The sequence below is a fragment of the Aquarana catesbeiana genome, linkage group LG09, assembly GCF_042186555.1.
Source record: "Aquarana catesbeiana isolate 2022-GZ linkage group LG09, ASM4218655v1, whole genome shotgun sequence".
Taxonomy (NCBI): Eukaryota; Metazoa; Chordata; class Amphibia; order Anura; family Ranidae; genus Aquarana; species Aquarana catesbeiana.
In genome coordinates this window covers 271,885,909-271,910,370 of record NC_133332.1, presented here as the reverse complement: position 1 = coordinate 271,910,370, position 24,462 = coordinate 271,885,909, and the positions used below count along the sequence as shown (strand labels likewise).

The following is a 24,462-nucleotide window of genomic DNA, read 5'->3' as shown; positions in this document are numbered from 1 at the left end:
CCCAGCTTTGTTCATTGGCTGAGCCTTTTATATGATAAGCCAAGGGCAAAGATTAGAGTCAACGGAGAATGCTCAGAATGGTTCCAATTAAGAAGGGGCACCAGGCAGGGGTGTCCTCTGTCACCCCTCCTGTTTGCCCTGGCAATGGAGCCGTTGGCTGCGGCCATAAGGGCGTCTCAGGGGGTTCAGGGGTTTAAAAGAAGGAGGGGAGAGGAGAAAATAGCAATGTACGCGGACGACATTCTGCTGTTCCTGGGGGACACACAGGACTCATTAAGGACGGCCATGGGGATGATTGAGGACTTTGGCCATTTTTCCGGGTTAAAAATCAATTGGGAAAAGTCAGCAATATTACCCATAGACCCTCTGACGGAGCCTCTTCCGTATCAAACCCCACAAATAAAGGTAGTAAATCAGCTGAAATACCTGGGGATTAATATCTCAAGGGACCCGGAACAATATATCGCAGAAAATCTAGTTCCATTAATGAAAAAACTTAAACAGAAATGCCGGGTGTGGGGACGGTTGCCTCTGTCGGTCGCCGGGCGCTGTAACCTGATAAAAATGGTTTGGATGCCGCAAATCCTATATATTATACACAATTCACCTGTTTGGATCGCTAAACGTTGGTTCAACAAAATGGACAGCTTATTCAGAGAGCTGATCTGGAAAGGCGGGGCAGCAAGGATCGGCTTGCAGACGCTCCGGTGACCGGCAGAGAAAGGGGGACTGGGAGTGCCGGATCCAGGATGCTATTTTTTGGCATCACAGGTCCAGCATATGGGAGGGTGCAATAGGCTCGGGAAAGGGGTAACAGGAAATAACGTACTACTAGGTGACACCAACCATGACACTATAGTAGAAGCGTTGGAGGCGGACTCCTTTATCACTAGATGTCCCACTACCCAGCTGATGGTCAAGAGTTGGACCAAGGTCAAAAAAATAATGGGCTATGTAGATTTCTCTGAGTTTTCCCCATTGTGGGATAATAGCAAGCTTAATGAGGTAAAAATAATGGGAAAGATTGAGGAGTGGGATCGGCAGGGCATCCATTTTCTCTCACAGCTTTATAAGGCTGGGAGTTTAAAAACATTCCAGGAGCTAGTGATTGAATTTGCGATCCCCAACCGTTCATTGTACAGATACCTGCAGGTAAGGCACGCCCTAGACGCACAATTCAACGGCAAGGAGCCACTATGGAGCGATATGATCTCTTTGAGAAAACTGGCCGACTCAGATTCCACGAAAGGTCTGATCTCTGATATGTACAGGAGTTTGAGAAGCTCGTTCCAGGGGGTTAGAGTGGAGGATAAAAACAGGAAGAAATGGGAGGATGAGGTTGGGATAATGTCGGACAGTCAATGGGAGTATGTATTATCATCTGGACCCAGGGTATCCCTCTCTCCATCACAGGTAGTGTCCCATTTATATCTGATATATAGGGCGTATTTTACACCATTAAAGATGTTTAGGATGGGGAGGAGGGAAGACTCGGGGTGCCAGAGGTGTGGAGGAGAGAGGGGAGATCTATTACACATGTTCTGGCGTTGCCCCAAACTGTACAGATATTGGAAAAGTATTGTGGACAGGATAAATTTTATTTTTAAGACATCACTGAGCTTGGGTGCTAAGACCTGCCTACTAGGCCTAATGGAGGAGCAACAGCCCGCGAGAGATACACAGACTGCAATAGTCAGATGCCTGTTTCAAGGGAAAAAGCTTATAGCTAAGAATTGGCAGAGAAAAGAACCCCCGACGGTCGAAGAATGGGTGAAAGAGGTAAAGGAGGAAGTTAGTAGAGAGAAACTCATATATAAGAAAAGAAGTAATTACAAAAAATTTGAGAGAATATGGAAGGGTTGGGTGATGTGGGAGAAGCACCGAATGAATGATGAGGGAGAATACGGTTTGGAGGGGTTGGGGGGATGGGGGGGGGGGGGTATGGTGGTGGGGGGAGGGAGAGGGAAGGGGGGGAAAAGAAAAGGGGAAAATTTTTTGTATGTCCCTTCGGTAGAGGAGGGTATTTTATTGATGTTCATGCTCCTTGCCTTTTTTGCGGACTATTGTACAAATATGGTAAAAGTTGAGATCTATGTAAACGCCGGCTATGTCAGTCCCCAGAATGTGATTTGATTTGTCTTTTTTTTAATGTGAAATGTTTCTTTTTTCAATAAAGAGGATTTAAAAAGAGAATGTGGTTATTTTGGGTCTTCTTTCATATTGCCTTTTGTTGAATCATATGTACAGTTTTTGACCCCAGATGAGTGTCAGCCCCGCTGGACTATCATAACTTGCATTCAAATTCAACATTATTCATCATAAACGCATTGAATTGTTTTTTTTTTAAGATCATTTGTTTTTATTGCCATCACGTTTCATATGGCCGACAGACTAGTCAGCCATGTGAAACGATCAATAGAATGGTCTCTGCCTGATTTTTTATTATAGGGGGCCGGTTCATACCCATTTACAAATTACCATTTTAAGACTGTGGACGTGCTGTTGTGGGTTTTTGCCCGTTTACCGGCCTTTTGGGGTGTCTTTGGTTTACATTTAACCACTTCAATACCGGGCCTATTCTGGCACTTCTCTCCTACATAAAAATCATCATTTTTTTCCTAGAAAATTACTCAGAACCCCCAAACATTATATATGTTTTTTTTAGCAGACACCCTAGGTAATAAAATGGCAGTCATTGCAACTTTTTATCTCGCACGGTATTTGCACAATAATGTTTCAAACGCCTTTTTTTTGGAAAAAAAACGGTTTCATGAATTAAAAAAATAACACAAGAGTAAAGTTAGCCCAATGTTTTTGTATAATGTGAAAGATGTTACGCCAAGTAAATAGATACCTAACATGTCACGCTTTAAAATTGCGCACACTCATGGAATGGCGCCAAACTTTGGTACTTAAAAATCTCAATAGGCGACGCTTTAAACATTTTTACAGGTGACCAGTTTAGAGTTACAGAGGAGGTCTAGTGCTAGATTTTGTTGCACACACTCTAATGCACGCGGCGATACCTCACATGTGTGGTTTGAACGCCATTTACTTATGTGGGCGGAACTTGCGTGTGCGTTCGCTTCTGAGCGCAAGCTACCAGGGACAGGGGCGTTTTACATTTTTATTTTACTTAATTTTTTTATTTTTACATTTTTATTTTTTTGATCACTTTTATTCCTATTACAAGGAATGTAAACATCCCTTGTAAAAGGAATCTATTGTGACAGGTCCTCTTTATGGAGAGATGCAGGGTCAACAAGACCCCATATCTCTCCTGCAGGCTGGAATGCACGAGATTGAGAAAAAAAATTCACCGATCTCACAGGCCTCCGATGGTCATAGAGATGACTGGTGACCACTTGGGCACTGGAAATGTCTATCGTCGTCATCCAGCGCCGGACGATTCTTTCTCCAGGCCCCCGATGGCACGGACATCCCCTCCCGTCGCCTATAAGAACGGTCAAGCGGTAGAACTGCCGCTATGATAATTTTTATCGTGCACAGAATCGCCGGCTGGAAAGAATGATATCTGAATGATGCCTGTAGCTACAGGCATCATTCAGATATCCCCGCACCAAGTCAAGGACGTCATATGACTATGTGCGGTATTGAAGTGGTTAATTAGGTTGGCCTATTATTTTGATCCCCTTTTTTCACTGTGTTTTGGAATATCACCCAATAAGGGCTTTTTTAGGACATTTTTGGACGTCATGTTTGTTTCCTCTGTGGAGGGCATGGTGCGCATCTCATCACGCCAGTCCATCATGGGTGATTCTGTGCGCATGGCTGTGCGCATCTCTATGATAGAGGTGCGCAACGTACGTCCTTCCAATTTCCGATTTCAACAGGAAGCGATGTTCCTTTACTATATTCCTTTGCCATCAAGTGTGAGGCAGGACGTGCATCTAGTTTTCCTCATAACGAGGCGTGGAGTGCACGTTTTCACGCACATGCGCTCTTTGTTTTTTTATTTGATTTCATTGCGAGGCGTGGAACGCACGCTGATTCTCCATTTTAGTTTGATAGGAAGTGACCGCTGATTTGCACTTCCTAGTTTGAAGACGCATTACGGGTCTGTTGCTCATTATTGGGGTCAAACTTCATATATAATCAGAATGGCTACAGTGGACTCGCACCCCAGATGATACCTATGAAGACGAAACACGTCGGGACAGCTCCACTGCCATCATACATACTTTTAAAATGCTGTTTACTCTTCTCAAATGTGAGTTTTTTACCTTATTAAATTTCTATTTTTTTTATACGGAATTACGCTATGTGGCCTTCCTTTGTTCCCCTTTCTTTGATATACATGTGAATATATGGGAGAAACCATCCATTTGTCTTTATGGAAATACTCTCTATGGAGATCACTACCCCAATGACTGTATGAGGATTTGGTTTACGTGTCAAAGGTTTCCAGATCTGATGTTTTCAACTTCGGCATTTGCCAATACAAGCTTGTTTGACTCCTTTTGAGTTCAAATCATCTGGTAAGCCTTCATCCTATTGGTGGCAGACTACTCACTTTCACATATAATCTCATCACCTATTCATTAATTTTTGATGTCTCAATGATGTTATGAACATTTGGCGTCTGTCCCTTATTAGGGATATTCAGCTTCACTACATATTCCATTTCACCTATGGACTTTTTGTTTATTTAAAACACTTGTTCTTTTCTTGATTTACTTATATCAAATCACTGTGTTTCTATTTCACTACAGTCCCACATTTGTTTTCACTAACCATTGTGAGATCCACCCAATGACCTTAGTTCATTTAAAGGTTTTAGCGCTGCACTTTTTACTTTTATTTCCATATTGCAATTGTCTGTTTGCCGTGTTAGCTACTTCATTTTAAGGTGTAGCGCGGTAATATATTTGCACCTTTTCACCATTTTGTATTGTCATATATATCTAGTTCCTATGAAGGATGATTTATTAGAATATCACTAGTAAAATGGCCATGACGGTCTCCTAGAAAATGGCCACCTCTATGTAAAAGCATAGACAATGAATTTTGGCCTCTTGTTTTTCCCAGCAAAATCACCAGTAAAATGGCCGCGGTGAACCACAGGAAAATGGCCACAGCGTCTGCCCGTTTTTAATTGATTTTTTAGTATAAATACTAGCGTGATGACTACAGGCTCATACCCTTTGATAAAGTCATATGTGAGTGACAAAACGCATCAGGGCGGGGCTTGTGACGCTATTGCGTCATTGTAGGAAGTACACGATCACCCATGAGGGCAACAGGGCCGATGACAAGCAGACTATTTTTTGACCCCAACCTGTATGCACCAGGGCTAGTGCATTACTAAATGTGAGTTGTATAGCTTGCTTGTGTTTTAAATAAATTTTGTTTTACACTATGCTAGGTCCTTTTTTACCCTTATGTTGCCAACATCTATGAGAGACCATGCTCGCAGGAGCCCACTGTTGGGAGCTTAGAGGACACTGGATTGAGACCCAAAAGGGGAAGGTGCTACTTGGCCTAATTGGGGGCCTTTCTGGGAGGTGAGCGCATAGTGTGACTGGTGGAGGGTCCACCTGGTGTCATTTACTCATTTGTTATCTATCAGCGCAGGATTGTGTGTGGACAGCATTTGTTTATAGAAGATCTCACTGGATATATGGACTTTATTTGATAATATATATATATATATATATATATATATATATATATATATATATATATATATATATATATATATATATATATATATATATATGTTCTATTCTATTATTGTGGTTCATGCAATATTAATTGTGCTATATTTAACACTTATATTAATTTTTTAGTTAGTGTTTATATTACCTAGTATTTCTTTAGCTTTGCAAGAAGGGAAGCGCTTCACATATATCTTCTTTTCTACTGAAACTGTTGGGCCGCATAAATTACTTAAAATTATTTATCTCCCTAAACGTAACTATGTTTTACAAAATTGCCCTATTTGGATAGCTGGTTCCTTTTTCAGGGAGGTTGACCTTTTTGTTAGCTCCTTCCTCTGGGAAGGGTTCCCTCTCTCGCTTGGCAAAGTCTACCCTCCAATTACTGGTGCGTTGTGGAGGTCTGGCACTACCTAAGCTGTTGTCTATTATTGGGCAGCCATCCTGGTTACAGTTAGATGGTGGTTTACACAATCTAAAATGCAGCAAATCTGTCCAGAAGCAGCACTTCTGGAACAAAGCAACTTGGTGTATAGAGGACCTAGGGCATATGCTTCCCTTCCATACCCTACTAGAGTTACGATTTGAGTCCGGACTGTAGCTAGGGACCGTTTTATGCAACCTAATCAGTGGTCCCTGTATCACCCTCTGTGGGATAATACTTTATGCCATTTCAGATTGCTGCCGGACCCCCAGGTGTGGGTCTGTTATGGAAAGGACTTAGAGACATTATGCACACAGGTACTTTATTAACTTTCCTGGATCTTTCCTCTAAATAAAGATTGCCTAGATGTATGTACTTTTATTACCATCAATTGAATCATGCGGCACAATCGCAATTCCCTACTCCTCCTTATTTGAAGGTTGTTATATTCTTAATATCTAAATTTTAATTGGCTCTATATAAAGAATAAGCGTTCTCTACAATTGTATGAATGGCAGACTTTGAGTTAATAACTTTCAGATGGCGACTCACTAACGGAGGCTGCAAGTCTAGAACCTGTCAGGATTTTGATGGATTTTGTAAATATTATATGTATGGTTTTAACATATTTCTATGTAACCGATATTCTGTTTTGGAAGAGGTATATTTTTTAAGTGGTCTGATAGTCTCTCTCACACATATCCTGTTTCATGTTTAGAAGGTTTGTTAAAGTTAAAGCAGATGTTAAAGAGCTTGTATATCTACTCTAGCCCCCACTCTAAGGAAGGAGGAGAAAGGGGAGTGTATGGGAGGGATTTGTGTTTGGGCGCGAATTTGAAAAGCCTGAGTTCATATAAGCAGAAGCAAAATAGCTTTTTTTCTCTTGCTACATCCAGCTTCCAAGCTACACACATCTCCCTTTTCAAGACACACAGCTCTCTCTTCTATGCATACAGAATTTCTTTCAGGATACAAGAAGTTAATCGGCCATCTTTAAGAAAGCCAAGACAAAGGAAAAGCAACTCTTTTTAGATCTTTGAAACAAATGAACTATATTTGAACATTTTTTTGCATATATGAAACACTAATTCTGAATATGAATGTACTATTTTTGTAAGTTTTTTCCAAGTTTATGTGTGTACAATAAAACACACAGTTTGATTTAAGCTGACTCAGACATAATTAAGGAAATTCGTCTCACAATCAATCATCATTATTGAAAGCTTTTTATACAATATTAAGCTATGTATTACAAAGGTTCACCCGATAGAGGACCTTCTCTTTCATGACTCCCTCTCTAAACCCCTGTCTTAACCCTATCCTGCTCTCCTCAGTGTGGAGTCTCCTAAAATGGACAGGTTGTGGGTGCAGTGGAGAAGGGATATTTCAACTCTGGACAGGGAGTCCTGGGAGGAATGTTTTGGAGGATAGCTTTAGGTTGGTTATTTCTTTGCAAAATAAATTGATTATTGCAAAATGTTTGCATAGTATACAGTATATTACACGTCTCTCAGACTGCACAGAATTTATCTACAAAGGTCTCCCGAATGTCCATGCTATCACTCGGGTGGTGGAACCTATTATCACATTTGGACGTGTCCTAGAGTGGCACAGTTCTGGGCAGAAGCATTTGCATGTATCATGTATCATGTGACATGTATTTCTTTGCAAAATAAATTGATTAATGCAAAAAATGGATTTTTAAAACAGCTTACCTGTAAAATCCTTTTCTTGAAGTACATCACGGGACACAGAGCACCATAATAATGACTATGTGGGTTATACGCTTACCTTTAGGTGATTGGACACTGGCAACCAATAGTAAGACGGTTACTCCCATATAACCACTCCTATACCGGAAGCACCTCAGATTTGTAGCAAGCAATGACGATCCCAGAAAGAGGGGAGGGACCTCTGTGTCCCCTGATGTATTTCAAGAAAAGGATTTTACAGGTAAGCTGTTTTAAAAATCCATTTTTCTTTATCGTACATCACGGGGCACAGAGCACCATAATAATGACTATGTGGGATGTCCTAAAGCAATGCATCTGAGGGGGGGGGACACATTATCCCTAAGCCCAACGGGCCTGAGACTATAAAGCTGCCTGCAACACGCTGTGGACAAAGACAGCTCCCTTTGAGATCTCACATCCACCTGGTAGAACCTGGTGAACGTATGAACTGAAGACCAAGCAGCCGTTTTGCAAACCTGAGCCATAGACACTTGCTGGCGTACTGCCCATGATGCACTAATTCCTCTAGTGGGAGTGTGCTTTTAAATCCCAAGGTGGAACCCTGCACTTTAATCCATACGCCTTGATAATAGTCTGACAAATCCACCTGGATATAGTTGAACTTGTTGCCGGCTGTCCTTTTTTAGGACCCTCAGGCAAGACAAAAAAAACAGTCAATCTTCCGAAAGGGACTAGACATTTTCAAGTAAACTTTGATCGCCCTCACCACATCCAGTGAGTGAAGCGACCTTTCCTCCCTAGTCTTAGTGGCGGTTCACACAGGGGCGACTTGTCAGGCGGCCTAGCCACCTGACAAGTCGCCTCCCGTTCTGTACAATGGAACCGTTCTAATAGGAGCGACGCAAATCGCTCCGACTTAGAAAAAAGGCTCCTGTACTACTTTGGGGGCGACTTGAGGCGACTTGCATAGACTTATAGACTATACAGAAGTCGTTTTTCAAGTCGCTGTGGAAGTCGTCCTGCCCCTGTGTGAACCGGGGCTTAGGGTTTGGAAAAAAGGAAGGTAAAATGATATCCTGATTCAAATGAAATTTGGAAACTACCTTCGGTAAAAAATCCGGACAAGGGCGCATGACCACTCTGTCCTGATGAAGAATCATAAAAGGTTCTTTGCAAGAAAGGGCGGTCAATTCTGACACCCTTCTAGCCGATGTTATAGCCACCAAAAAAACGAATTTTCTGGTCAATAGGACAAAAGGAATATGCCTAATAGGTTCAAATGGTTGACTCTGTAAGGCTGACAGTACCAAATTTAAGTCCCAGGGACATAAAAGGTGGTTTAACCGGCGGCCTCAGGTGTGTTACTCCTTTGACAAAAGGTTTGCGCCAAAGAATGGGATGCAATTGGTCTTTGGAAAAAAAAAACGATAAGGCCGAAATCTGTCCTTTAATTGTCCCTAAAGCAAGCTGCAAGTCTACTCCTGCTTGAAGAAAGGCAAGAACACTTCCACTCGTATACCTACGAGGGTTCCATTTCCTCTCCTCACACCAAGAAATGTACGACTTCCAGACTCTATAATAGATAGCTCTAGAAACCGACTTTCTAACCTTTATCAAGGTAGACAAGACTGAACCCATAATACCACGGTCTTTCAACAGTCTGGTCTCAATAGCCAAGCCATCAAATTCAGCAACCGTAAAGAAGGATGGAATATGGGTCCTTGAGACAACAGGTCTGGACGGCATGGAAGGACCAATGGGTCCCCTACTGCCAACTTCACAATCTCCGAGTACCAGGATCACTGGTTTTTGCTCCTCCTGTATTCTGCGTAATAAGTGCGACAGAATTTGGATCGGGAGAAAGGCATATATCATAATACTGATCCCAAGGAACTATTAATGCATCTATCCCGACAGCAAGCGGTCCCTGGTCCTGGAGACAAACCTGTCCAGCTTGGCATTGAATCTGGATGCCATCTGGGGTCCCCCAGTATTGGCAGATCTGTAGAAAAACCTCGGGGTGCAGGGACCATTCCCCTGGCAACAATTTCTGGCGACTTAGGAAATCTGCCTGCCAATTGTCCACCCCCTGGATAAACACTGCCGAAAGGAACGGCACATGTTTTTCTGCCCAAGTCAATATATGGTTTACCTCTCTCTGGGCTGCCCGACTCCTGGTATCTCCCTCGTGGTTGATATATGCCACCACCGTGGAGTTGTCGGACTGGACTCTGACAGGAAGACCCCGCAATCTGGATGTCCAGAATCGCAGAGCCAGACGAGCTGCCCGAATCTCCAATAGATTGATGGGCAGGGTCCTTTCTGTCTGGGACCATACTCCCTGAACAGACGCCTCCTCTAGGACTGCTCCCCAGCCGAGAAAACTGGCGTCTGTAGTTACAACTTTCCAGGCTACTGGTGGGAAAGATTTCCCTCTTTTTCAATTGCTGGTTCTTAACCACCAAGAAAGGTTCCATAGTACCTGTGGAGATAGAACCATCGGTTGATCCAAGGTTAGAGCCGACTTGTTCCAGGCCTTTAGAATACTGTTCTGGAACACTCTGGAGTGGAACTGTGCATATGGCACTGCGCTGAAGGATGACATCATCTTGCCCAGTAACCTCATACATAGCCAAATAGATGGTGTTAGTTCTTTTTTCACCTTCTGGACAAGTTCCACTATGAAGGCGACCTTTAAGGGGGGCAGAAAAACCTTTTCTTGGGCAGTGTCCAAGACCAGAAACAGATACACCAAGGCTTAGGTCAGAAAAAGAGCTGACTTGTCCAAATTTAGAATCCAACTTAGGCGTTGTAAAACCCGTACTGTTCTTGACACGTTTTGAATCAGCATGGAGCAAGAGCAATCCCTTAGGAGAAGATCGCCCAGGTATCCCACTATGGAGACCTTCTGAGACCTTAGGGAAGCCAACACCGGGCCAGAATCTTTGTGAAAACCCTGGGGGCTGTGGCCAGACCGAATGTTATTGCCACAAATTGAAAATGACTGCCTTCTACAGCGAAGCGTAGGAACCACTGATGTGGACCGAAGATTGACACATGAAGGTACGCGTCCTTGATATCTATGGACGCTAAATAGTCTCCCTTTCTCAGGGATTTTATTATCGAACGAACCGACTCCATGCGGAACGATCTAACGTCTATAAAGACGTTGAGAGCTTTGAGGTCCAAAATGGGCCTTACCTCCCCATTTGGCTTCGGCACAGTGAATAGGTTTGAGTAAAACCCTTTGAACCTTTCCTCGTGCGGAACCTTTACAATTACCCCCTGCATCAGCAGATGCTGTAAAGCTAGTAATAGGCATCTTCTTTTCTTTGGATCCGATGGAATCCTTGAGTACAGAAACCGATTTGGGGGGAATTCCTGAAACTCTATTCTATAACCGTATTTTACAGTGGAAATGACCCATCTGTCTCAAACTAGTTCTTCCCAGGCATCCCCAAACAGCCGAATTCTGCCCCCCACCCGTGAGAGCGGGGGCGCCCCTTCACAAGGTAGACTTGGAGTTGGGCTTGGGTGTCTTTTGGGTCCAGGGTTTCTTCTGACCCTGGGGTCCTTTAAACCCAGACGGCTGAGGTCGTCGATACCGCTTAGGGGAAGAAGCACTAGGTCCTGGAGCATTGGGAATTTTATAAGAGGGTTGCTTCCCCTTCTTTTTAATAGGGAGTAGGGCACTCTTTCCTCCAGAGATCTTTTGGATATATTTATCCAGATCTTCACCAAACAAGCGCTCTCCATGGAATGGAAAAGCTGCGAGTAGCCTTTTACATGGCGTCTCAGCAGACCAGTTCTTTAGCCACAAGACTCTGCGCATATGGATTGACAGTAACGCAAAACGAGACATCTGTTGGATTGAGTCCTTCAATGCGTCTACTGCAAAACATAAGGCATAAGGAATCTCCGATAACTCCTCTGCAGATTCCTCCTGGCAAGGTATGTTCTTTACCAACCTTTTAAAGCAATCCTTTAGTGATTGGCAAATCCCAATAGCTGCAACTGCTGGCTGAACTGCTGCACCAGCCACTGAAAAGGAGGCCTTTAATAAGGACTCTAGCTTTTTATCAGCTGGATCCTTGAATAACTGGGCATTATCCACTGGACAGGTTAAACTTTTATTTACAGAAGATATGGCAGCGTCCACCAAAGGTGTGCCCCATTTCTTCTTAAACTTATCCTCCATAGGATAGAAGACAGAAAACCTTTTTGGAGGTAAGTATATCCTGTCAGGGTGCTCCCAGTCTGCGTAAACCACCTGCTCCAGTAACGGATGCAAAGGGAACGCTTGGGAAATTTGCTGAGGTCGCAAAGATCCCAAAGTAAAACAGGAGAGTGCAGACTCCTGAACTGGGGGTAACTTAAACCCAATTCGTACCACCTCAATTAGAGATTGGATAAACAATTTTTGAGAATGGGAGGCTGAAACTGGCTCTTCAGAGCCAGAGTCCTCAGCCGAGGATCCTTCAGCCTCTCCTTCCTCTCGGTCTTTTATGACCACCTCTTCCAAATCCTCTGCCCATTCTGGTTCCAGATCACCTGGACCCATCTGGCTATAAGAGTCCTGGTGCTCTAGTGACTCTCCATTAGGCCCAGGCTCAGGGGAGGGAGATCTATTACGCTTCCTCCCCCCCTGTGTTACAGAGGCAATCATGCCAGCTATTTTGCCCTCAAGGCCCACTAAGGCAGATGCCAAATCATCCTTTGTAACAAAAGCGGAGGCAGGTCTCTCAGGAGAAACTGAGGCTGCATCAGCATGGGGTTGGTCTCCTGTTTTTAAAGGAGGTACTCTTACCCCTGTGCTAGCCTTGTTCCCTATACCTCGTTTTCTGGAAGACATTGCTTACACATGAGGAAGAAAAGGAGTACTCCCCACAAACTACAACCAGCCTTCAACCTGTCACCACTGTGTCCAAGACCTGCAGACTCACGTGCCCAAATATCGCTCTGTGTTGTCCACGCGCATGCCAGGAGCTCCATCCCTATAAAGCCTTAGCTAGAGAGTGAGCGCGCGCATCAGCGTGATCAGCGGCATGCCCGCCACATGTGCCGTCCTGACGCACGCGGCGCATCCGTGACGCGCACAGCAGCGTCGCACGCCTGATCAAAACACGCGCCATACCAGGCATCTGTAAGACACAGGTTTCAAGGTTTACCAGCAAGTTTCAGAGGGAATATATATATATATATATATATATATATATATATATATATATATATATATATATATATATATATATATAGTAAATTCCCAAAGGGAGTACTCACCATCTCAAGCAGCACGGCCTGTTTTACTAGGCCCAATCTTCCCCCATCACGGCGGGTAGCACCTCTAAAGGCCTTCAGGGACCGGGTCCCCCATATTTTGGGGTCCACACCCCTGGACCTGTAAAGCACCCTTTCTGGTTTTACCTTGGGCAAGATTGACCAGGAATACCAACTTAACAAGGGTCCAGCGCCTATATAGGACACATTACAAGCAATACCTCGTTCTTGAACCGAGGTTTGGGTACCATTCACTTTAGCTTTTGTTATGCCATCCGAATGGATCCGATTATGATGTCCTCAGTGGGACATCTTTGAAGAAAATTGAAGAGCTACAACAGCCATGACCATCACCTTTAAGACACTGGCGAAAAAACTGAGGTGCTTCCAGTATAGGAGGGGTTATATGGGAGGAACCATCTTACTATTGGTTGCCAGTGTCCAATCACCTAAAGGTAGGCATATAACCCACATAGTCATTATTATGGAGCTCTGTGTCCTGTGATGTACGATAAACAAATGTTTGCATATAATACAGTATATTACATGTCTCTCAGACTGCACAGAATTTATCCACAAAGGTCTCCCGAATGTCCATGCTATCACTCGGGTGGTGGAACCCATTATCAAGTTTTGGACTTGTCCCAGAGTGGCACAGTTCTGGGACAGTTCTGGGCAGAAGCATTTGCATGTATCAAGACCGTCTACAAATGTACCTCCCAATCTCTTCTGAGCTTGCATTGTTGGGCATCCAGAAAGATGAACAGATTGCCTCGCTACACTAAAATACTGATTTCTTACATACTATATTATTCTAAGAAAGAAGTACTTAGTAAATGAACCTCCCCAGCCCCCTATAATGGCCTAAAAAATAGCTTTCTATTAATGCAGTGTTGTATAAATTGACATACATGAATAGGGACTGCCCTAGGAAATATGACAAGGTCTCAAATCTATAGACGACACAATAAGCATTTTCTTTTCACGTTTACTAGCTGCATTAACCTTGAGTTTTCACTGTAAATCTTCTGCGAGGGTCCCCTATTTATTTTGTTTTTGTTTTTTCTTGTGTTCCTAGTAAGCTACTCTAACCAGTTCTGAACTCCCTGCAGATTACGTTTAATTACTAATGCCTCACTATGTTGCCAATAATTGGCATACAATTTGCTGTCATTATGCCATTACAGTATCTCACAAAAGTTAGTACACCCCTCACGGTTTTGTAAATATTTTATTATACGTTTTCATGTGACAACACTGAAGAAATGACACTTTGCTACAATGTAAAGTAGTGAGTGTACTGTAACTTGGTTATGTATATTTGATTTTGCACTTTAAATAAACTTTATGTTAAAAAAAAAAGTAGTGAGTGTACAGCTTGTATAACAGTGTAAATTTGCTGTCCCCTCAAAATAAGCGCACACAACCATTAATGTCCAAACCGCTGGCAACAAAAGTGAGTACACCCCTAGGTCAAAATGTCCAAATTGGGCCCAAAGTGTCAATATTTTGTGTGGCCACCATTTTCCAGCACTGCCTTAACCCTCTTGGGCATGGCGTTCACCATAGCGCCACTGGAGTCCTCTTCCACTCCTCCATGACGACATTGCGGAGCTGGTGGATGTTAGGGACCTTGCGCTCCACCACCTTCCGTTTGAGGATGCCCCACAGATGCTCAATAGGGTTTAGGCCTGGAGACATGCTTGGCCAGTCTATCAACTTTACCCTCAGCTTCTTTAGCAAGGCAGTGGTCATCATGGAGGAGTGTTTGGGGTCGTTATGTTCGAAGTACATGTTGGCATTCATGGTTCCCTCAATGAACTGTAGCTCCCCAGTGCTGGCAGCACTAATGCAGCCCAAGACCATGACATTCCCACCTTCATGCTTGACTGTAGGCAAGACACACTTGTCTTTGTACTCCTCACCTGGTTGCCGCCACACATGCTTGACACCATCTGAACCAAATAAGTTTATCTTGGTCTCATCAGACCACAGGACATGGTTCCAGTATGGTTTGAGCACCGACAGGCTGAGCCCCCACCCCTTCAACCTTTGCAGCAATGCTGGCAGCACGCATATGTCTATTTCCCAAAGACAACCTCCGGATGTGACGCTGAGCACATGCACTCAACGTCTTTGGTCGACCATGGCAAGGCCTGTTCTGAGTGGAACCTGTCCTGTTAAACCATTGTATGGTCTTGGCCACCATGCTGCAGCTCAGTTTCAGGGTCTTGGCAATCTTCTTATAGCTTAGGCCATCTTTATGTAGAGCAACAATTCTTTTTTTCAGATCCTCATAGAGTGTTTTGCCATGAGGTGCCATGTTGACCTTCCAGTGACCAGTATGAGAGAGTGAGAGCAATAACACCAAATTTAAAACACCTGCTCCCCATTCACATCTGAGACCTTGTAACGCTAACGAGTCACATGACACAGGGGAGGCAAAATGACTAATTGGGCCCAATTTGGACATTTTTATTTAAGGGTGTACTCACTTTTTTGCCAGAGGTTTAGACATTAATGGCTGTGTGTTGAGTTATTTTGAAGGGACAGCAAATTCACAATGTTATATAGGCTGTACACTCACTATTTTACACTGTAGCAAAGTGTAATTTCTTGAGTGTTGTCACAAGAAAAGATATAATAAATTTAAAAAAATGTGAGGGGTGTTACTCACTTTTGTGAGATACTGTATTTCAATAAAGAGCAATCCTGGCTGTCAAAAAAAAAAAAAAAGAAATTTTTTTGTAATGTTTATGTTGTAACATCAAGATTGGCATTCTCAAACCGGAACTAACGGCTTTTGTAATGTAACATCTTTGAAATGCAATTATTATATTAGAAAATGCAAAGCAAAATGCAGTTTCCCTAAACCTGCAATGTAGTGCAAAAATATGAATGGGCCCGATTTGCATGTTTCTTGAGGTTCTCTTGCTGTGGCTGAATTTTACCACTGGTAACAGCTTAAGTGTGAACATAGGCTCAAAAACTCAGAAAATAAGCATGGCATGAAAGCAACTAGTATTTTCATAAGCAAACTACATCCTATGTAGTTTTCTCACCATGTTACCTTTATTAAATGCACCAAAGAACAGAAAATGTTCATGCAAGATATAACTTTTTTTTAAAAACAAATGTGTCTTATATTTATGTATACCGATAACTTTAATGTTACTTGTGTAAACATAGGTTTTTGGTTTTTTTATCAATTTACTCCACCACAGATTTTGCAAGTGATGATGTACCTGAATGCCACTGGATGCATAAAAACGTTTCTATTATTATTACAGAAGAAAGCAAGCTTAAAGCATCCCCTTGAGGGAAATGATCTCACATGCTGAACATGATCTACCACTTTTGACATTTAGGTTACAAAAATTGAAGACTGTACAAAGCAGAGGAAATTATTAAGCAAAATCTCACCTGTCCTCTTTGGTGACTTGAGAATAGTAGGAACGCTGTCGAATAGCAGAGTAGAATGAGAATGCTTCATTAAGGTAGCTTGTCTCTGAGGTGCGAAGACTGTAGGGGAAAAAGAAGCTCTTGCTATGGGATATAACTAAAATAAGTGATAACACTACATGACTTTGCATAAGTGAACATGCAAAAATATAGTAATCCTTTATAAATGTGTAATATAATTAAATAGAGTGAAAACAGTGCAACGCTAGGAATCAAATGTTGAGTATTGAGATTGCTAATTGTGATTAGCATATACAAAACACACTAATGCCGAGTACACATGATCGGACATTCCGACAACAAAACTGTGGATTTATTTCCGACAGATGTTGGCTCAAACTTGTCTTGCATACACACGGTTGCACAAATGTTGTCGGAAATTCCGATCGTCAAGAACGCGCTGACGTACAAGACATACGACGAGGTGAGAAAAATGAAGTTCAATAGCCAGTGTGACTCTTCTGCTTGATTCAGAGCATGCGTGGAATTTTGTGCGTCAGAATTGTCTACACACGCTCGGAATTTCCGACAGCAAAATTTGGTGTCGGAAAATTTCGACAGCAAATGTCCGATGGAGCCTACACACGGTCAGAATTTCCGACAACAAGCTCACATCGAACATTTGTTGTCGGAAATTCCGACCGTGTGTACGCAGCATAACACCATCATCTGATTGATCGTGTCTCTAATTAAAGTGCACTGGGCAAATTGTAAATCAAAATTGGCAGTATATTCGCATTAGTGATTAACCACTTACTGCTCGCCATATAGCAAAATGATGGCGTCAAAGTGGTCTTAGTATCCTGACCAGACGACATATGAGGATATCAGGATATTAAGCCGCTGCGTGCCCCCGGGGGCGCGCAACACGGTGATCGTTGTTGCAGCGTGTCAGCCTGACACACTGCAACTCCCATCTAGGTAAAGAGTCTCTGACGGAGACGCTTTATCACGTAATCAGCCGTGTCCAATCATGGCTGATCACGATGTAAACAGGAAGAGCCGCTGATCGGCTTTTCCTCACTCGCGTCTGTCAGACACGAGAAGAGGAGAGCCAATCAGCTGCTCCTCTGACAGGGGGGTCTGTGAAGATCGATTATCAGCGCAGCCCCCCCCCCCCCTGCCCCAAGGATGCCCACACTGGACCACCAGGGGCGCCACTAGGACCACTAGGGATGTCACCACCAGGTATGCCACCCTAGACCATCAGGGATGCCAATCAGTGCCCACAATAGATGCCAATCAGTGCCCACAGTGGGCATCACTGATTGGCATGCATTATTGTTTGCCACTGATTGGCATTCAACAGTACCATACATAACAGTACACCAGTGCCACCTATCAGTGCCCATCCATGCCCATCCGTGCATCGGTCGCTGCATATCAGTGCCACCTATCAGTGTCTATCAGTGCCGCCTATCAGTGCAGCATATTAGTGCCCATCATCAGTACCCATCAATGCCACCTCATCAGTGCCCGTCAGTCAATTTTAATGAGTGACCGCGAGTCTTGTTAAACTCTCTTCTGCGAAAAAGTTTTATTTCTATTGAAGGGTCACCAGTATGGTATTTGTATATTGAAATCATATCCCCTCTCAAGCGTCTCTTCTCCAGAGAGAATAAGTTCAGTGCTCGCAACCTTTCCTCATAACTAAGATCCTCCAGACCCTTTATTAGCTTTGTTGCCCTTCTTTGTAATCGCTCCATTTCCAGTACATCCTTCCTGAGGACTGGTGCCCAGAACTGGACAGCATACTCCAGGTGCGGCCGGACCAGAGTCTTGTAGAGTGGGAGAATTATCGTTTTATCTCTGGAGTTGATCCACTTTTTAATGCATGCCAATATTCTGTTTGCTTTGTTAGCAGCAGCTTGGCATTGCATGATTGCAAAAATTAGGAACAACGGTCTGGCAATCACTTGACTGAGTTCCCTAAGTACCCTCGGATGCAAGCCATCTGGTCCCGGTGATTTTTTAATGTTAAGTTTCTCAAGTCTAATTTTAATTCTGTCCTCTGTTAACCATGGAGGTGCTTCCTCTGTTGTGTCATGAGGATAAACACTGCAGTTTTGGTTACTGAAGCCCCCCGATTCACTCGTGAAGACTGAGGAGAAGAATAAATTCAATACCTTCGCCATCTCCCCATCCTTTGTAACCAGATGTCCTTCCTCATTCTTTATGGGGCTAATATGGTCTGTCCTCCCTTTTTTACTGTTTACATACTTAAAGAATTTCTTGGGATTTTTTTTGCTCTCCTCCGCTGTGTCTTTCATGTTCTATCTTAGCCGTCCTAATTATGTTTTATCATGTTTGCTTTTCAGGTATGCAATTTTTTATACTTTACCGTTTACTGTGTTTTATTGTTAACCATTTTTTTGTCTTCAGGTACACCATTCACGACTTTGAGTGGTTGTACCAGAATGATGCCTGCAGGTTTAGGTATTATCTTGGTATCATTCTTTTCAGCCAGCGGTCGGCTTTCATGTAAAAGCAATCCTAGTGGCTAATTAGCCTCTAGACTGCTTTTACAAGCAGTGGGAGGGAATGCCCCCCCTCCACCGTGTTCCGTGTTTTTCTCTGGCTCTCCTGTCTCAACAGGGAACCTGAGAATGCAGCCCGTGATTCAGCCAGCTGACCATAGAGCTGATCAGAGACCAGAGTGGCTCCAAACATCTCTATGGCCTAAGAAACCGGAAGCTACGAGCATTTCATGACTTAGATTTCACCGGATGTAAACAGCGCCATTGGGAAATTGGGAAAGCATTTTATCACACCGATCTTGGTGTGGTCAGATGCTTTGAGGGCAGAGGAGAGATCTAGGGTCTAATAGACCCCAATTTTTTCAAAAAAGAGTACCTGTCACTACCTATTGCTATCATAGGGGATATTTACATTCCCTAAGATAACAATAAAAATGATTAAAAAAAAAAAATGAAAGGAACAGTTTAAAAATAAGATAAAAAAGCAAAAAAATAAGAAAAAAAAAAAAAAAGCACCCCTGTCCCCCCCTGCTCTCGCGCAAAGGCGAACGCAAGCGTCGGTCTGGCGTCAAATGTAAAGAGCAATAGCACCATGCATGTGAGGTATCACCGCAAGCGTCAGATCGAGGGCAGTGATTTTAGCAGTAGACCTCCTCTGTAAATCTAAAGTGGTAACCTGTAAAGGCCTTTAAAAATGTATTTAGTTTGTCGCCACTGCACGTTTGTGCGCAGTTTTAATTTCATCAAACATTTGGGCAATATAGTGTGTTTTAGTGCATTAAAATTTAAAAAAAGTGTGTTTTTTCCCCAAAAATGCGTTTGAAAAATCGCTGCGCAAATAATGTGTGAAAAAAAAAATGAAAAACCCACCATTTTAATCTGTAGGGCATTTGCTTTAAAAAAATATATAATGTTTGGGGGTTCAAAGTAATTTTCTTGCAAAAAAAAATGATTTTTTCATGTAAACAAAAAGTGTCAGAAAGGGCTTTGTCTTCAAGCGGTTAGAAGAGTGGGTGATGTGTGACATAAGCTTCTAAATGTTGTGCATAAAATGCCAGGACAGTTCAAAACCCCCCAAATGACCCCATTTTGGAAAGTAGACACCCCAAGCTATTTGCTGAGAGGTATAGTGAATATTTTGCAGACCTCACTTTTTGTCACAAAGTTTTGAAAATTGAAAAAAGAAAAAAAAAAATGTTTTTTCTTGTCTTTCTTCATTTTCAAAAACAAATGAGCGCTGCTAAATACTCCCCATGCCTCTCAGCAAATAGCTTGGGGTGTCTACTTTCCAAAATGGGGTCATTTGGGGGGGTTTTGTGCCACCTGGGCATTCCATGGCCTCCGAAACTGTGATAGGCAGTGAAGAGTGAAATCAAAAATTTACACCCTTAGAAATCCTGAAGGCAGTGATTGGTTTTCGGGGCCCCGTACGAGGCTAAGCTCCCAAAAAATCCTACACATGTGGTATCCCCATACTCAGGAGAAGCAGCTAAATGTATTTTGGGGTGCAATTCCACATATGCCCATGGCCTGTGTGAGCAATATATCATTTAGTGACAACTTTGTGCAAAAAAAAAAAAAAAATTTGTCACTTTCTCGCAACTTGTGTCAAAATATAAAGTATACCATGGACTCAACATGCCTCTCAGCAAATAGCTTGGGGTGTCTACTTTCCAAAATGGGGTCATTTGGGGGGGGGGGGAGGGGGTTTGTGCCATCTGGGCATTTTATGGCCTTCAAAACTGTGATAGGTAGTGAGGAGTGAAATCAAAAATTTACGCCCTTAGAAATCTTGAAGGTAGTGATTGGTTTTCGGGGCCCCGTACGCGGCTAGGGTCCCAAAAAGTCCCACACAATATATCATTTAGTGACAACTTTTTGTAATTTTTTTTTTTTTTTGTCATTATTTAATCACTTGGGACAAAAAAAAAATATGCAATGCACCTCAAGAAATGACATAGGCAGTCATAAACTAAAAGCTGTGTAAATTCCAGAAAATGTACCCTAGTTTGTAGACACTATAACTTTTGCGCAAACCAATAAATATACGCTTATTGACTTTTTTTTTTACCAAAGACATGTGGCCGAATACATTTTGGCCTAAACGTATGACTAAAATTGAGTTTATTGGATTTTTTTTTATAACAAACAGTAGAAAATATCATTTTTTTTCAAAATTTTCGGTCTTTTTCCGTTTATAGCGCAAAAAATAAAAACGGCAGAGATGATCAAATACCATCAAAAGAAAGCTCTATTTGTGGGAAGAAAAGGACGCAAATTTCGTTTGGGTACAGCATTGCATGACCGCGCAATTAGCAGTTAAAGCGACGCAGTGCCAAATTGAAAAAAGTCCTCTGGTCCTTAGGCAGCATAATGGTCCGGGGCTGAAGTGGTTAAAAAGTGACAGAAAAAGGTGATTGAAAAACTAAAAGGAAAAGCCCCAAAAATGCAACCCAGCAAACAAAAAGCAAGACTTGTTCACTCTAACTCTGGTTTTTAACTCACCACTTATACCAGTACCACTTACACAGAGTTCCACAGCCTCAGACTGAGCAGGGTCCCTGCTAGGGTCAGGCATACCCGACCCCATTCTTCCGTTGTTGAGGTGCAAGAACCGCAGGGCTCTAGTATGGAGCAGAGAGCCAGTACTAGTGCCGCTCATCCTTCTGAACTGGCAAGCACGAGGTGACTTGGCAAGTTCCATAAGTGCAGTTCAAGCTGGTGCGGTGGCTGGCACAAGTATTGTGCCGCAGCCACCAAGAAGACAAAGACAAACCTGTCGTGCCCATAGTGCCCTTCCTGCAAAATATGCCAACCCTGATTGGGAGCCCAATACTTCTGCAGCACCCGTACTTCCCCCATTCACTGGCCAACCCAGAATTCAGGTGGAAACAGTTGATTTTACGTCACTTGATTCTTATTCACTGTTTTTCACAGAAGATCTCTATAGGTCTACTGTGGACCAAAGCAATTTGTATGCTGGTCAATTCATCGCAGTTAATCCCCATTTGACCCTTGCCAGAGAATGGAAACCTATTACGGTTTCTGATTTTAAGACCTTTATAGGCCTTCTCTCCTCATGGGCATATCTAAAAAAAGTGAGTTGCGGTCATATGGGTCCACTGACCCAATTTACCATATGCCCGTGTTCTCTGCTTCCATGACCAGGACACGATACAAGCAGATCTTGTGGTTCATGCATTTTAATGACAATGAACTCTGTCGTCTTCTGGGTGACCCTGGATACGATCGGCTCCACAAAATTCGGCCCCTCGCCCCACTTCAACTAACAGTTCGCAGCCTTGTTTATTCCCGATCAAGTTGTCTGCGTTGAAGAGTCCCTGATTACGTTTTATGGCCGCTTGTCTTTTAAACAGTACCTTCCCAGCAAGTGTGCCAGATATGGGGTCAAGATGTATAAGCTCTGTGACAGGGCAACAGCCTGAGAACTGCCCAGACTACTGAGGGAGCGCTGGCAAGATTGTTTGGGACTGTCAGGGCCGGGTGTGCAGGAGGGGTGGCTGCCCTGGGCGCAATGGTTTATAGCAGGTATGGGGGGGGGCACTCTAACCCTAAAGGAAGGGAGGGGGGGCGCAGTTTGGCATCCTTGCCCTGGGAGCTACATGCCCTTGTCCTGGAACTGCTTGGTGTCACCCTTATTCGAAAAGGGGTACCACTTGTACGTGGACAATTATTACACGGGCATGCCACTTTTTAGTCAGTTGTTTGATCATGGAATTGGCGCATGTGACATTTTGCAATCTAATCGCCGGGGCTTCCCCCAACAGCTTGTAGAATCCCGACTTGGGGAGAGAGCTTGCTTGAAGTGTAATAATTTGCTTGCAGTGAAGTGGAGGGATAATCGGAATGTTTTTGTTCTGTCCTCCCTTCATGCAGATACGACAGTCCAAATTTCAATGGCGATTGGTGTTGAAGAGAAACCCCTCTGTGTCTACAAATACAACCTTAGTATGGGAGGGGTGGACCTCAACGACCAGTTGATGGCGCTGTACTTAAGTGCCCATAAGGTCAGACGCTGGTACAAAAAAAGTGTCTGTAAATCTAAATTGGCTCTGCTGAAAACTTATGCGCTATACAATGCATCAGGTCGAACTTAATCCTTCATTAAATTCCAGGAAGAGATCATCACAACCCTTCTGTTTCCAGATGGTGCTGTGCCCCAACTTTCTAATGCAAATGCAGTGAGCCAGCTGCATGAGAGGCATGTTCCGTATGTCCTCCCTGGTACCCCTACCCAACGATCACCACAAAGATGATGTTGTCTCTGCAGGAAACGCGGATATAGGCGTGACACCCGCTATTATTGTCCCTCCTGTCCTGGCCAACCTGGTCTTTGCATCAGTGAATGTTTCGAATGCTACCACACACTAGTGGAGTATTAGCGTAGGGTACTGCACTGCACAGTCTAGGGCACACTTTCACAGGGTCTTCAAAGACGCCATCGCATTTTGAGACCTGAACCTCGAACCGTCCAGTTATGAATAAAAGTGTAAAAAATAAAAAAGTAAAAAAAAAAATTATATATAAAAGCCAAAAATAGTTGTCGTTTTGTTCTTCTTTCTCTATTCTCTCACTATTGTTCTACTCTGTTTTACTGTATTTTTTTTAACTGCAATGTGTTATTGTTACTATGTTTTATCATGTTTGCTTTTCGGGTATGTAGTTCTTTTATACTTTACTGTTTACGGTGTTTTATGGTTAACCATTAATTTCTCTTCAGGTACGCCATTCAGCTGCTGCACTGATTTATCTATCTTGACAGCAACAGTGTTTGTTCTCACTATACATAAATCAGCGACTCCAGCGCTGTAGAAGGTGATTTCACCACCACAGTTAAAAAAAAAAAAAAAAAAAAACCCTGCAGCCCCCAGGCTGCATGAAAAAAAAAAAAAAAAACAACATTACAATATATAAGCCCAACAAGGACCAGCATGGTACTGGTATGTTGCTGGACTTTGAGTGGTTATACCAGAATGATGCCTGCAGGTTTAGGTATCATCTTGGTATTGTTCTTTTAAGCCAGCAGTCGGATTTCATGTAAAAGCAATCCTAGTGGCTTATTGGCCGCTAGACTGTTTTTAGAAGCAGTGGGATGGAACGTTGTTTACCCCCCCCCCCTCCCGTCTTCCATGGTTTTCTCTGGCTCTCCTGTCCCACCGGGGAACACCTAAGAGTGCAGCCGGTGGTTCCGCCAGCAGACCATAGAGCTGATCGAAGACCAGAACGGCTCCAAACATCTCTACGGCCTAAGAAACCGGAAGCTACGAGCATTTCATGACTTCAGTTTTGCCGCATATTAACAGCACCATTGGGAAATAATAAATTCAAATTTGTATTTTATTTTTTAAAGAGTACCTGTCACTACCTATTGCTATCATAGGGGATATTTACATTCCCTATGATAACAAAAATGATAAAAAAAATATAAA

At 43.0% G+C, this 24,462-nt stretch overlaps 1 protein-coding gene across 2 annotated transcripts in view; it reads right to left on the bottom strand.

The window, feature by feature from the left end:
• The window catches only part of SCAI (suppressor of cancer cell invasion), a 1,468,821-nt gene that overhangs the window by 1,036,059 nt on the left and 408,300 nt on the right, over positions 1-24,462 (bottom strand). For both annotated transcript variants that reach the window (XM_073600351.1, XM_073600352.1), the window contains exon 5: positions 16,497-16,595. In XM_073600351.1, coding sequence (XP_073456452.1) covers positions 16,497-16,595 — 99 coding nt within the window. The remainder of the gene's footprint in view (positions 1-16,496; positions 16,596-24,462) is intronic.